This window comes from Amphiura filiformis, chromosome 9 (assembly GCF_039555335.1).
Source record: "Amphiura filiformis chromosome 9, Afil_fr2py, whole genome shotgun sequence".
In the NCBI taxonomy this organism is placed as follows: Eukaryota; Metazoa; Echinodermata; class Ophiuroidea; order Amphilepidida; family Amphiuridae; genus Amphiura; species Amphiura filiformis.
In genome coordinates, this window is record NC_092636.1 from 59,622,641 (window position 1) to 59,639,330 (window position 16,690).

General features: G+C 35.9%; 1 protein-coding gene across 1 annotated transcript in view; it reads right to left on the reverse strand.

Moving 5' to 3' along the window:
- LOC140161232 (uncharacterized) overlaps positions 1-16,690 on the reverse strand; it is a 93,375-nt gene that overhangs the window by 59,657 nt on the left and 17,028 nt on the right. Inside the window, 1 exon segment of the mRNA XM_072184686.1 lies at positions 2,729-2,832. Within this exon segment, the coding sequence (XP_072040787.1) occupies positions 2,729-2,832 (104 nt within the window).

Consider the following 16,690-nt stretch of genomic DNA (forward strand, 5'->3'; position numbering starts at 1 on the left):
CTGTACCCACCAAGTTTCATGCCCATCCGACAGTTTATACTAATTTGACCTCAGATGACCCCTGGTGACCTTGAAATGTCCTTCAAAATTTTTGGCTTGAAATGTTGACTGTACCTACCAAGTTTCATGCCCATACAACAGTTTTTACTAATTTGACCTCAGATGACCTCGACCCACTAACCAATACAAACCGGTTTTGTCTCGGTCCTCAGTGACCTTGACCCACTAACCAATACAAACCGGTTTTGTCTCGGGTCAAGATGCACCCACCCACCAAGTTTGAGAAACGTGCGACTCCTAGTCTCCGAGAAAATAGGCGAAAACCAAAACTTTAATCAAATTTGTCACACACGCACACACACACACACATACATACGGAAAAGTGATTATATAGTCTCCTGCCTTATCAGGCGAGACAAAAAGTAATTAAATTTAAATTTGTTTTTAAATTTAAATTTGTTTTTAAATTACAGCATGTAGTTTTTGTTGTTTGCTTTTATATTTTATTGTCTGTCCCTGAAGAAGAGCAGTTTATCTGCTCGAAACGTCGGTTGTTTTTTGTCCGTTTAGTTTTTGACTGCTATGTACACAGTGATTTTCATCACTTCCAGTGTACTGTTTTCCTGACACTTTTGTGGGCTCCGGAATTGGCAATTTTTGGCCATCGAACTTTGCTTATTTTGTGCCTACTCTGGATGTTTGGTTTAGCGTGTCTGTTTATATGCACAGTGATTTTCATCACATGTTCTAGTTCAGTTTTGTATTACCATTGATCCTTGTTGTTTTTGCAGGTTTAGCACTTTTGTGAGCCTTGGAACTGGTAATTTTTGGCTATCGAACTTTGCTTACTTCCTATGCCTACATTTGCTGGTTTTGCCCCCCCTGCATATTGTCTAGTCTGTATTTTACTTGTTTCCCCACATCAAGTTGGTGTACCTTGCTCGTTTTCCTTTCTGTTGTTTATATTCAAGGTATCCTCTTGTATCATTTATTGATCCTTGATGTGTTTTGTGTCCTCGTCCGTTGGATTCACCATTACCCACTTTTTTTTTATGTAACTATTGCAAATTTATAATGTACTTTTATTTAACAAAAATAATTTAGCAAAGTTGCAACTGATTCAATTATCAGAGTCTGGGCTTTGGTGTTTTTCCATCCCCAAGTCCTATTCATGCCCCATCTGAAACCGAAACATCATAGCTCTGATAATAACATTATCAGAAGCATGTAAATTCATTTACACAAATGTTTAATGTGTCAATAAAATTTGGTATTTTGGTTTCAAACAATTTATTCTTCATGTAACCCCAAAACAAATCATATGTATGCCCTTAAATACACTATGTTGTGGTACCAGTGTATGACATTTCTTCCAAATTTGTTTTGTTAAACTTGGTCAATGTTGTTTTGTCCAAATACATTTGGTCCAAAATGTATTGTGCAAAAAATATTTTGTCCATGCGTACTTTGATTCATCAAAAGTTTGGTCCAACATTATTGTGCCTAATATTTTTCTCCATGGATAGGACAACTTTTCTTTTGGCCAAAATATATGGGACAATGTAAAGTTTTGGCCAAAATAAAGAAAGACAAAATACAAATAGACAAACTCACTTGGACTAAAGTGCTTTGGATTCTACTTCATGAACCGCCTAGGGTGCTTTTAAAACAAATTCATTTTGAGTGGGCGCTATTTTTTTAAACAAAAATACAGACTTTATTTCTATCCGCTTGAACTGAATTTGTACAAGAGAAGATGGCTGTACAATGATTGTAGATAACCTTTTACATTGTAGCATCACACACAATGTACCTGACAATGGATATTGATACATTCCCATGACCTGAAGGATCAGGTACAGGTATGACAGGTAATTATGCATGCATGCTTTGAAATGAATACAACAATGTTTCTTGTTTAAAGTTCCAACATGAATTTATGGGCATTTGTACATTTTGTACAGGGAAGTCATGAAGCATGAAAAGTAAACTACATGAAAGCATGGAAATAAGAGAATAAGATCTCTTATTTCCATGATGAAAGGGTGCCAGTCAGACTTGGACATATGAATCATTCTCATTATATTCTCATTGTAATTATATTTTACAACAATATAATAATTTAAATTTCATGCAAAAAAGCAAAATTGGTTTGTGTGCACAGTTGTGTGTAGGGATGGGATGGGGGGGTGGTGTGTGTTTATGTGTCAGTGTGATTTTTAAGGCCCTCTGGAATGACATAAACTCTGTTGCAGAGAAGGGGAATTCTAACCAATTATCTGAAAAATACCATATCAACAATTAGCAAGTTTCGGTTCTTGGTTTTGTCTCATAACTTTGCATTTGGATGGTCCAGGTCACAAAAACAAATTTATCAGATTTGTAATCCCTCCAAATGTAAGCTCAGCTGGTTGGGGTATGAAAATTTGGAGCGGGTACCATGTGCAGTGTCCGAAATAAGCACTTATCCTCTTGTCCTCTTGTCCAAAAATCGCTGGGGACAACCATATTGAGCTATGTACTTATCCCCTGGACAACCACTATTTGGATTCGTTGGACTCAAAAACATGATTATATATTTTGGGACAACCAAAATGTTTTGAGGACAAGCAGAGTTTATGCTTTAGTTGTCCTCGGGACAACCTCTATATTTTCCCTATTTCGGACACTGACCATGTGTTACGTCAGGATGGGAGAGAAAAGACACTTGCACACAATTCTTTCTTACCTTGCTCTATGTGACAGATCTTGTAGGTCTCCAGCATGAAACAGCTGACTACCACTCAGCTCAAATTCTTTCTCGCAAGCTTTTAGAAATACATTACAATTGTCCTGGAAAGATACAAACATTATTTACACTCATCAGTAAACATTTGCTAGACAAAATTACTCAAAATCAAAATATTGTCAATTTACTTTAATCTGACACAACAGCAACATTGTAAGGGAACAAACCAAAAGATCGATGACGTCCTATAAACGAAACTAGTTTCGTTTAGGGGGGAGGGGGTAAAAATACTCGATTACGTTTGTACAAAAACATCGGTCAGAAGAATGTGTCTTTATTATTATTATTATGTCAAAATTTTCAACATTTCATTATTACGTTTCTGGTAGGGAGGGAGGGGGTTGGCTGAAAAACGAAACTAGTTACGTTTATAGGACGTCATCGATCTTTTGGTTTGTTCCCTAAATAGCCTTACTAAAAGGTTCTAGAATGATTCTCCACCAGTTCAAAATCCAATTTAAGAAAGAAGATGTTTTATAAAAATGTGATTTACAATTCAAAAAATATCCACTTTAAATTTCAAAACATGGTTTTAGTCATCTTCTTTAAATTTTAAGTGATTTTCATACAACCATAAAACATTTAAAAAGTGAGTGCACTTCTAAAAATCACATTGATGCACCAATCACTCCAAAGGGTCACTGAACTCCAATCATATTGGTAGCAGGTTTATCCTGATTATTTTAACAGCAGCTTGCCCAAGCTAAACATGTTATGTTTGTAGATGATACCCACTGATGTGCGAATTAGTTATCAACAAATTACATCCTGATTTTACAACACAGTTTTAAGAGACAATTACAGGCATTTTGGTAGAGTATACAGGTCCCGGTCCCCGCACTTTGTGCATCCGCAGGTATTCATGCTCGTCGAAAATTTCGCGAAATAAGGGGTGTTTTCAGATGAAGAAACGCGATTCGCGAAACACACAAAAAAGGGGTGTTTTTTCAAACCATGTGTTCGCAAAATTGAAAAAAAATGTATTTTCATCGAAATATCACTTCTCTTGCTTTTACCAGAGAAGAGGTAATATTTTATTATATCTTTTACGATATGGTTTTACGAAAATATTGCAGTTTCACCATTTTCCGTTTGGCGCGTACCCGGTGTGCACCCAGCCAAGTGATTGAAGTTCATACATTTAGCCATGGGACCTGTGAGCCAACCCTACGCGTTTTTGCCAGAAAAGGGTATATTAGAAATATCGTTCGCGTTTTAGCGAAAATATGGGTATTGTCGAAGGGCAAATAATTTGCGAAATCGCTAAAAAAAGGGGTGTTTTTCCCTGAAAACTTCGCGAAATGAGATGCAAAAGGGGGTGTTTTTAAAGTTCACCGACAAGCATGAATACCCGCGGATGCACGGAGTGCGGGGGCCGGGATACAGGTGCACTAACATACCCCACGAGCATAGATAGTACTAAAAGTCTTCCATTTTGCTACTCATAATTTTTCATGAAAAAACACCTGATGGCAATTATAAAATAATTTAATTAAATCAAACCAAATGAAATATGTAAATATGTTTACTCCTTTGTACATCACTGAGTGATATAGCTAAAATAATAGTTTCTCGATCATGAGAGCTCAATAAGCATGCAATGACAATTGCGTCAGCGTACAACGCCTACCACACACGCTTTGGGTACCGTAGCGCTGCATTTCCTGTGCGTGCACAATCGATCGCGCTATCGTGTCATTCCACTAAACTTGCGACATTATGCAGTGCACGCAGTACATTCATACTCTCATGATCGAGATTTCAACTATTATTTTAGCTATAAGTAGGCCTAATAGTAATAATATATAGCTACATCACGATGCAAAAGCAATCATAAGACAGCATTCAAGCTTTGACTTACGTTTAAAGTATTTAGGGGTAAAAACAGTCAAAATTCTTGATTACTTAAATGTTTCTAGGGGTAAAATGTCACATATTTTCAGATTTTGGCACTTAAAACCCTTATTTTCACTGATTTTGAGAAAAATTCATTTTTTTTTTCTTTTTTGGCCGAAAATGGCCGTTTTGGCTTGCTAATTTCCTGTGAGTGTATGAACATGAAAACTATCAAATAGTGCCTAATTTTCTATGCTAAGTGTGTAACAAGGGTACAATTGTGATATTAAAAGCATTGAATGGGATCCATATGGTCATGTTTTTTGAGGTGGGACCCAATTGTGTCACATCTTGCAATTTGTCAAAAATGAACTCCTTTTTTGTATTTCTGATTATATTTCAAAAACTTTTCACCCAAACTAGTAAAAGTATACATTTTAGAAAGCATATATTGTCATGATTGCAAATCTGTAAAGTTTGAGTGGATATACAGGGTGTACCAAAAAATATACAGGGTGATTCCATTGAAAAATACAGAAAAATTTAATTTCTTTACCACTTCAATATTTCTACATAGTATATTAAATTGGAAAATGAACTTGATATTTGCAATGTACACAGTTAGTCCTTTCATTAAATATATAGTTTGCACTATATTTGTTAAGCCCATTGTGTTATACAGGGTGTGAAAAAAGTTGTATTTTAAATTTTTTAATTTATGTAAAATTTCCCTAAGTGCCATTAAATTTGGAAAATATATTCAATATAGTTTAAAGAATTGCTATAATATCAAATTTAAATATCCAATTCCTATATAGGGTGTTCCAAAAATCAATATACAGTGAATAATTAGTAACAAAGGTACATGTACATGTAGGCATATACATGCACAAATAGCCTACATCAATAAACTTTTAACAATAACCAGAGATCAATATGTCATCAGATTAAATCCTTTGACTGTAATAATCTCCTTTGAGAAGATTTATTTTATATTTCAAATATAAAACAATATTGAAATTTATTTCATATGCATGCAAAATTTAAAGCCCATTTTATTGCATGACCCACATTCCACTTCATTAATTAAAAGCTTATTAAATCCTTAATTACTAAGTTTATTAAGATTAACTAGGCAATTATAGTTATAGAAAGTTAAAAAATAAGATTAACATTTTGCAAATGCATTTTCACTTCTACTAGGCAACAAAGTGCATAAATTTTATTAATGAACACCAACTTCCCATTGGAATTACACAGAGCTCCTCCGCTTCCGACTCCTCCACTTCCGGCACCACCCCTGACTAATTAACTTAATTAAGCTGTTGTAATTAATTAATACATTTGTTTAATTATATTTGTTATTAATTCATTAGATTAATAATTTATCTTCAAAATAAGACCAAAACCATTTGTTCATGATGAATTTTAGCAAAAATATAGGAATATGTAGACAAAACGATTTAGCAAAATGTGACAGCACCACCTTTTTTAGGGTCCCAGTTTAAAAACATGACCATATATTTCTTTATTTTTGTAGCAGGGGTAGAAACTCGAAGGTTCGGGTGACAATTGATTTGGAAAAAAGTATAATATTCGCCTCATTTTCGAATTGACAAGGCCATATCTCCACAATGGTATGGAGCTATAGGGATGTTTTAAGTGTCTTTTTGCTCAGTATTTCAATAGCTAAATGGTGATATAACAAATAAGTAAGCTAGGTTTACAGAAAAGAAAATAACTTGCAATATGCTACCCCTACCCCTAAGAATTTTGAGGGCGTGAAAAAAAGTAATGGATTTTGTTAAAAAAATAAGTCCTTCAAAACTGGGAGGTATAAGGCTAAACAAAGAACATGTTGCTCTTACCAATACCTTTCTCCAGAGCAACATGTTTTTTGTTTAGGCCTAAGTATCTCCATTTTGAAGGACTTATTTTTTTAACAAAAATTTTCGCTCAAATTTGAGGGTTTGGGGCAGAAATATTATGTCAGATTCAGTTTCTACACAAAATTTCACCCTAGAAAATGTTCCTTTAAGTAGGATATCTTTCACTTTAAGTTTCCACCATTCTGTCCGCCAAACGCAAGTCAAAGCTTGAACGCTGTCATAAATGTAATACTGAGTACATGTATGTATTGTATGATGTATAAAGACAACATCTGAAAAAAAATCACAACATGAGGGCAAGATAAAGATATTGCCTGTGCAATTATTTTTTTACAGCTTGCTCTAATTGGTTCTCGCTATCTAAGAGTGTACGAATAACACTTAAAGTTGTAATTTAAAGGGTTCCAAGTGTGAATAGTTGTGTAGTGTGATTGGTGTGGTTAAGGTGGTATTGGATGCATTTTCTAGAAATAAGGAAATGCTTTGAGCATGTTTTAAACATATTAATTGAGTAGGGTAAAGTACACTGATCAATATGCCGTTTGTTTGAAGCAAATCGGACATACGGTTTCTATACTACATCAAATTATATTTTCTTTGTATCTTATTGTTTTTATCAATAATCAATATAGTTAATGAGCTAAAAGGACTGTAAAGGCTCATTAATATGTAATTTTTGCCAATATTTTGCTAAAAATCAATGCATAAATGTTCATGGTACTTTTATTTTGCATACTTTTGCCCTGAAACTTGGTCAAAGTGTTTCTAATATGTTCTAATGTATTATATAGTGAAGCCGCCCCTCATTTGCATATTTGCATAATTAATGAGCTAATTTGCATAAATGCTAATTAATTATGCAAATTAGGGCGGCTAGCTCATTAATTATGCATAAATTATCTGGAAGTCATTCGAACACTTTGACCAAGTTTGAAACCAATATTCTGTTAAATAAAATGTTATGAACATTTATGCATTGGATTTAGCAAAATATTGGCAAAAATTACATATTAATGAGCACTTTCAAGTCATATTAGCTCATTAACTGTATTGATTATTGATAAAAACAATACAATACAAAGACATTTAAAATGTATGTATTATGAAAACCGTATGTCCGATTAGCTTCAAACAAAAGGCATATGGATCAGTGTTCTCTGCCCTACTCAATTAATATGTTTAAAACATAAATAGAGCACTTCCAAAATGGGTCCAGAACCACCTTAATATGGCTTCAATAGCTTTGACCATAGGATGACCTGTGATTAATAATTTCCCCCATTACTTCCTAATAGCATGCATGCAGTCATGCCTTGGTATCCTCTTGTTCAAGGACCCATTTAAATCAATACCATATTTTGAATGGCTCACTTAAAATAAAAACAAAGAGTTTCTTTCAGTAAATTCCCATCATCAGGATTTAGTCATAGTTTTTCGTAATTTTAAGACTACAAAATCTGTACATTTTAAAATATAGGCCATAGGTTTGACAGCACATTCATTTTTTTTTGTATTTTCAGAACATGTACAGGAAACTTTTATAACACTTCTTGTATATGTACAATTTTATCACATTTTATACATGTGTTCAAAAGATTTAAAGGGGGGGGGGGGTCAACAGCAATCCAACAGCAAAAATTAATGCACAATATGTCATCAATTACATACACTAGCGGGTATACCCCCACTAGATGATTAAATGGGAGTGTTCACTAAAATAGGAGGAATCACTGAACAGGTAGAATCATTGAAAAGAAAAATTTTATTTTTCCAAATCTGTCCCTTTTTAAAATGTACATTTCCTTTTTAGTTTCTTTTTTTCTTCTACATATTTTGTTCACATTTTTTATTGGCTTAGCTTGTGATTTCCCATTTCCATGTTATTTATTTTTAAACTCATTCCCTAAAAAGAAAGAAAGAACAGTTTACCAACCCAAAGTGTTACAATTAAACAAGACATAAACACAAATCCCGACCAGCACACAAGCCAACTTGAAAAAAAAAGCAAGAGAATGCGCCGGCATGGGAATCGAACCCACAACTTTTTGATCTCTAGACGGACGCTATATCCATTAGGCTACCAGCTCCCACTGATAAACGGTGGTTAAAACTGGGTCTAATGTGAAAAATACACACAAACAAATATTACACAAGTACACAAGTGAAGGAGATCATCACTGATGCTAAATCTAAGCACAGGGAAAATGCACAATTTTTGAGAACAAAATGCGTGTGCCAGCTTTTGAGAATGTGTGATTTGTGCATTTTTTTCCAAAATGCATGATTTTTCTCCCCAAAACGTTTGAATTTGCAATTACTTAAAATTTTTTACGTTTTTTCTTCTATATTTTCTTGCAATTTTTTGCGGCGGCTTATTTTCTACATACTTTATTTAACATGGATTGTGTTGCAGATCATTATGGATTCTTTGATTTTAGCCAAAACTTTTTTGGAAAATGAGTACGGTACTTGATAAATGGTTATTTTGGGAAAATCTTAAAATTTGTAGTCGGATGCTCAATTATACCCAAAATGCGCACATTTCTGCGTCCTTTGCCCATCATGCATTTTCCCTGTCTTTAGCTTAATCGTTTCCACATGGTTGGTATAAATTTGTTCTTGTCCATTCCAAACCGGTACATTTTGGGAAAATCTTAAAATTTGTAGTCGGATGCGCAATTATACCCAAATTGCGCACATTTCAGCGTTCTTTGCCCATCATGCATTTTCCCTGTCCTTAGCTTAATCGTTTCCACATGGTTGGTATAAATTTGTTCTTGTCCATTCCAAACCGGCACATTTAAAAAAAAATTAGTCTGTCCTTTCTTGCATTTTCTTTTTTGTTCCCATTTTTATAAATTGCTGCTTAGCTTCTGATTTCCCATTTCCATGTTAATTGTTATGTATTAGTATTTAATTCTGTTTCCATTATTTTAGCTTCCTTTTTTCTTACATTTCCTGATTAGTTTAAAATTCTACATGCACTTGTGCAGGTACATTTGAAAAGTTACCTGCACAGAATCAAAGTCAGGTGGTAAATCAAACACTGATATAGCCTGTACATGTACATAGCAACAGCTGTTATTTGCACCGAAAAACTCACTCCTTTGCAGTTTTTGTAGCCAATTCAACCTAAAATGTTTTTGCACTTCTCGTATTCCTTAATATTCCGTGTGAATTTGGCGAGATTTGGATCCAAACTGAGAAAGCCTGAGTTACAATACACATACCTGGTACATAACACATGCCAAACTTGAATTACATACACCAAGGCTTCCATTTTCTGGTAATTTTGTGCTGGAGTACCCTATATAATTTACTTGGCGGGTACGGTAAGGATCACCGGGGATTAAGTCAAAGTGGAGTGCAAAATGGCTGCCAAATGGTTGTATGTGTTCACTGTTCACTTCAGCAATGAGATATACATGAGAATGCCTTAATTTTAATTGTGCCCTGGCCCTAGCACTAGCAGTCAATATTTGTATGGGTTGTTTTATTATTCGTTTGGCTAAAATACATCAAAAATACAAATCATGTCATAAAATAAAAATTATAAAAGATTGCCCCACTAGGCTAGCCAGGAGGAGCCAGAAGCGCGACCCCTCCAATCCACTGAGACAAGTGAACTCAAAACATAAATATTGCACATTTATAATAATTAACATAATACACATTACACATATATATTTCAGACTACAATAACATAAAATTTAGGAGTCCAGCTGCAGCTCTTGCAGATAGTCATTTCAATAAAATGTGTTTTAAGGTGGCTTTTGCCTCATATTTTTATGCATCAAAAACTGATCCCTGATGGACACTGGAAGTGCATTCCAAAGACAAGGAAAATTGGCACTGATGGTATATTTAAACTATCGGTTTTGAGGGTGATTATGATTGTTAAAATGCAAATTGTCAAGACGGCAAGTGTTTACAATCCAATTGCTGAAATGAAAGACATAAAAGAATTTGAATTGAAATACATTGGCAAGCAAAACAAACAGATAATAAATATCTGATTTCCTCCTGTATTTAAAGGGCTGGGGTATGAACGTTTGGACAGTATTTATTTTGGGACATTAGAGCACATCAGACATATCGAATTGCATTCTAAATCGAAGAATGTCATTCTGATATCAAATAATTTAGATTTTTGAAATTAGCAATTTAATACACATTTTATGGCAAATCATTAAAAATTGATATTTTTGATATTTAACAGTAGGCCTACTTGAAGTAAACTTTATAAATCTGATGATTTATACTTAAAGTGTATATGTAGGTGGGATGAAAAGCCGACGATCAATTGAAAATTTTGACCTTTAGTATTGAAGATATGGATTTTTTTCCCAAAAAAACCAAAAAAAATTAGGTCTTTTTGGGAAAAAAATCCATATATTCAATATGAAAGGACAAAATTTTCAATTGACCGTCGGCTTTTCCTCCCTGCTAGGCTGCTACATACACTTTAAGAATATATCATTAGATTTATATAATTTACTTCGAGGACTGTTATATATCAAAAATTTGAAAAATATCAATTTTTTATATAAATTTGTCATAAAATTTGTATTATATTGTAATTTTCAAAAATGAAAATTATTTGATATCAGAAAGACATGCTTCGATTCAGAATGCAATTCGATAGGTCTGAGGTGCTCTCATGTCCCACAAAAAATACTGTCGAAACGCAATAAACGCTCATTTTAGATCCCTTAAGATCCATAAGATTGAATTATTGAAGATGCTCCATGTAAGATTGATCCCCCTTCTCTGACCCAAAATAAATCTTGATGCCCTCCTTTGAATAAGTTGCACAACTTGCACTTGCCAAATTGGTGAACAAAAATCTATGACCGGTAAAACAAGAGAACGATAAAGTGTGAGCAGGATGTTTTGATTTTGTTTGTAAACCAACAAGTCCTGAGGAAGCCTATGAGCATGATGAGTCTATTGCACTTTTTGTAACATTGGACACATGCTCATTCCAAGAGAGGTTTATTTCGAAAACTACCCCCCAATCATGCCATCCATGGTCGCTGGCTCCCCCAAACAAAATGAATACGATGACCCATGCTACGCCACTGGATATCATGATATAGATTTCTTGATCAACTGAAATTTGCTCGAGAAATCTAGCCAAGAATTTGCTCACCGATAGCTTCACATTCTAGGCTAGAGACCATTGCAATTTGCATTCAAAATCTAGTCGGATTCGCTGAAGCATGACAACGTGTAAAGCAATGGAAGTTCAGAAGTAAACACAGCCGATCACGACAGGTGATCGCATGAAAAATATTGCTAAAATTACACTTCAGCAAAATTTTGGACTGTCCAAAATAGGCAAATCTTGCTCAAAAGATACAGTTGACTCATCGAAATAACTTTCATTAAAATTTCAACATTAACAGAATATTAAATAACCTCCGGTACGAAACCTTGCACCGCTGTCCGACCGAAAAATTATACTAGCACCGAAAAATGATACTAGCAACACACTCTAGCATCGAATGCATAAAACTATCATGAGCAAATTCGAAGCTTAAGTTCTCGAGTAAACTGAAATAGGTCCTTACACACAAGGCAAGGCCAAGGTTGGACTTGGCAAGGAAGGGGTTTAGAAGCTGCGACTGCAAACAAGGCCCTGTCATGTCATAGGTATCCTAGGTGAATTCAAATTTGCCATCAAACTGCATCATTTTATATATCAAATTTAAGCCCTTGAGTAAACAAAGCCAAAACTGAAAACCTTTTTTTCATAGCACTTTCCGTAGCAAAGTTACATCTTGTCAAAGCCTGACTTTCATCAAAAAGATTCATCTAGCAAAATTCCCCAAAACGGCATTTCGGGGGTGTTTCTAGATCTTAGTCTCATGGCGATAGCAGCTTTTTTTAATGGAACTGCTATCAAAATCCCTCTGAAATTCCATGTGCGGGTGACTTATCACCATAAAAAATTATATATTTGGGTCAAGTGAAGTATAGAAAACATATTTATGTAGGTTTCTTTCTTCGGGCACAAGTTTTAAATTTCTATGTAAAAATGCATTGACATTGTCGGCGAATTTGGCTGACCAGCAAATGTGTTAACTAAGGTTTGCCTGGGTTACCTACATGTCATGTGTGCACTGCTGTACCTAGCTAGCTAGCATGCTTGCTAGTGTAACAAAATGTTTTAATGGATGGGAAAAGTTAGTCCGAGGTGCTCTGACGATAACACTCCGATCGCCAGGCAATCTGTTGTAGTAGTAGGCCAGTGGGACAACGAAAACGCTACGTGAACGAGCTAGGCCTATACCATAATACGTAGCGTTGTAGTAGGCCAGTGGGACAACGAAAACGCTACGTGAACGAGCTAGGGAAAAGTGGTTATAATTTATGATGGTTTGACCAATAAAACCTGCGCATCTTCAAAGCTACGGACGGAGTAAACAAAGCTAGATCAGTGAACTAACCGTGTCAAATTACAAGCACCGCAGTTAACCCGCTGTATTCTAAATCTTTACAATACATGGGGAGAAGAGTGGCTGTGGGTGTAAATATGATCAGCTGAAGCTGCGCGAGCTTCACGAAAAGCACGGAAAAATATAACTCATTAAGAAATTAAATAAACATCAAATCAAAAATCTACAAACAAACACATCATTACCTTTTCATGGAGAGCTCTTTAATCCATGGAAAAAATCCAAAGACAGAATTTTCAGCAACTTTTGAGTGCCAAGCATGCAAGTACCCATTCAACTTCACAGTTCACAATGCAGCAATTGTTGACATGCGTTTTAGAGTTCCAAACCGCAGTTGCTGGCAAATCGCCTTGCGACATGATCATGTTAAAATTTTAGGGGCACCAACGAACTTATGGCCACAGAGCATTGCTAGAATATGTTTTCATATTCCCCAAAAAGTATAATAAATTTGGATTATATTTATATTGCTTTTTTTTTTTTTTTTTTTCAGCCTTATGTTTATGATAAATACTTTAATTTGTAATATAAATACGCGGGAAAATATAATTTACAGAAAAATGAACTACTCGTGATTGTTTTAAGGAAAACATTTCTCATCACAAAAGCACACCAATTAGGGTGATCCAATCAATGATATTGGGGAAGGGGAATGAATTTATTTTTCTCTGAAATACCCGGGAAATACGGTAGGCTAGGCCCAGGCGCGGATCCAGGCATGGGCACACCGGGCCCGTGCCCCCCCCTTTTCGAGGGTCCTAATTTTTTATTTTTTTTACAATTTTGTATGAAAAAAATAAATATAACGCCCCCTTTTTTGCTTTTCATTTTTACATCAACGGCCTCCCATGCCAGTGACGGATCCATGCAGGGGCACACCCGGACCGTGTCCCCTTTCATGGTCCATGAATTGGCTTCAATTCGGCCTTTATTGTTGATTTTTTTTCCAAATACTGAGGGGTCGCATCCTCCCTCAGACACCCTCCCTCCGCGTATGGATAAAGAAGTCAGTAGGCTTCTTTTTTAAACCAGGTGCGGATCCAGTGTAATATTTAAAAGTGTGCAAATTGAGTTCGGGACCTTTTTTGTTTTAAGCAATGATAAAAGTGTAAAAATGATGCACCAACTTGAATGACTTAAGACCTTCATTTTGCAAAATTTCTGAGGGGAGATAAACAGGGGACCGTTTTCACTTCTGTTTTGGACATCTGTACACTTTATGTTTTAACATGTTTAAGCAATAATTAGGCCTACAGTAATAGTGAATAATGGTCTATGAGTGGGTTAAATCGTGCCTTCATTTTCATGTTGCCATTTTCACCGTTCTGCTTTGGACACCAGGCCCTTTATTTTTCAAGCATTAATTGACACAATATTGAAAATTTGTTGACGAATGACTTCAAATAATAGTAGTATTAAAAATTTTCCACCAAATAGTTTCAATTGGACCTTCATTTTTCAAAAATTTCCAACTTCTCAGAAGGAACATTCCCCATCTGCATATGCATAACGAAGAGCTAAGAAGTTGCCATTTTCACTTCTGCTTTGGACACCGGACCTTTTATGTTTAAAGCAATAATTTACACATTAATAGTGAAAAATTGTCGACGAATAACTTCAATTGGCTTTCATTTCACAAATTTTCGGCTTTTACAAAGTAAAACTTTACATAATAATAGTGCCAAAATGGTCCACCAAGTACTCCTCAGGAGGGCACATCCCCTCAGCTCAGACACCCCCTGCGTATGCATAAAGAAGTGAACCTTTTTCGCTTGTTTTGGACACCCGACCCTTTATGTTTAAAGCAATAATTTAAACTTCTCGGCAAATGACTTCAATTTTCGCAAATTTTCGGCTTTTTCAAATTAAAATTTTACACAAAAATAGTGCCAAAATAGTCCACCAAATGACTTCAATTATGTCTTTATTTTGCAAAAGTCTCTCACTTCTGAGGGTGGCACATCCCCTCAGACACCCCTGCGTATGCATAAAGAAAAATAACCTTTTCGCTTCTGACACCCGACCCTTTATGTTTAAAGCAATAATTTACACGATAATAGTGAAAGCTTGTCGACAAATGACTTCAACTTTGGAACGTCATTTCGCAAATTTTCGGCTTGTTAAAATAAAAATTGTACACAATAATAATGCCAAAAAGGTCCACCAAATAGCTTCAATTAGGTCTTCATTTTGCAAAAGTTTCTCACTTCTGAGGGGGCACATCCCCCTCAGACACCCCCTGCGTCGCAAAAGCGTGACGTACGTCGCTGTCGCGCCCATGATTCGAAGTTTGTGCCCCCCCCCCCCTTTTCAAAAATCCTGGATCCGCCACTGGCTAGGCCTACAGCCTACTAACTGCAGTTCACAATTTTGTCCTAATCAATTCAATCAGAGGTAATCAGCATGACCAATGAAACGTGATCATTGGGACTGGGACACGAAAATGTGACATTTCAAGATCCTCACATGCAGGGGATAGGCCTATTTTCAAGGTAACCTTTTCCCGGTTTTAAAATAAGGACCTAAATTTTCTTCATTTTGAATCAAAGAAATTCTGTTAAAAATGCTTTGCCCAGTGGCTCTCTCCTTTGGCTTCCAAAAAAAATATGTCCCCCTGGCGCGCGGTACACATGTGCCTAAGGGGCTGTGCAATAATTATGATCCCTGGGGGGGGTAAAATTGGGGGGGCAAGAAATTTTTGGCAAGACGAGGGGGGAGGGCAAGCGATTTTGGCACACATTCTTCGGGCGCCTTTTAAATAAAACACTCTAAAAAGGAAATCCGCTACGCTCACAACATGTATAGGCCTATAGACCATTTAAGGTTTGCAAATTGGGATCCCAAAAATTTGACATGTACAAGGGGGGGGCAAAGATTTCTTGGCGGGCCGAGAGGGGGGGGGAAGGGATTTTGACGGGCCGAGGGGGGGGGCAAGCGATTTGGCGAGCCGTTTGGAAATTTTAAACCGGCCCGGGCCGGGGCACATAATTATGTCACAGCCCCTAATTATTGCAGCACCCGTAGGCATGGTAGGTGTCACTCACAAATTCTATTGGCATCATTTGAAATATAGGTAGGCCTCAGTAGCTTTAATTTTGAAAGTACTACGCCTATTATATAGGCGAGTTGATTTTCACTTTCCCCCACCTTTTCCTGCACCTTCCTGCCCACCATTGTATATGTAGCCTACACATGTAGGCCTATAATGCTTGTCCGCACTTAACTGTCATCAGTAAATGCTCAGCCAAAAAGTGCTTGACCACTTTTATAAGGGCCCATCTCCAGGGCCTAGGTGCACATACTTATTGCAACACATCAGCCATTAGGCTTTTTTATACAAAAAAGATCCCCTCATAAAAATCGCAAAAAGCTCCCCTGTCAGCCCCCCTCAAAAAAAAACCACTAAGACCTTCCCATTGTGTATAGATTCTTATTATTATTATCAACAAAAAACAACAGCATCATCAGTTTGAAACCTCTTTTTTTTTCGATGTAGGCCTAAGGTGATGCCACCCAGACCTCATATATTCTTTTACTTTTGCTGTGACAGAATGTGAATATCAAGTTTTTAATGTAGAATTTAATTTCTCGACTAAGTTTTCGTGCTGTGGTTGCTGTAACCTGTTACCACTAAATAAACTAATGAGTGTATGAAAAGAAAAAGTGCAAGGTACACCAACTTGATGTGGGGAAACAAGTAAAATACAGACTAGACA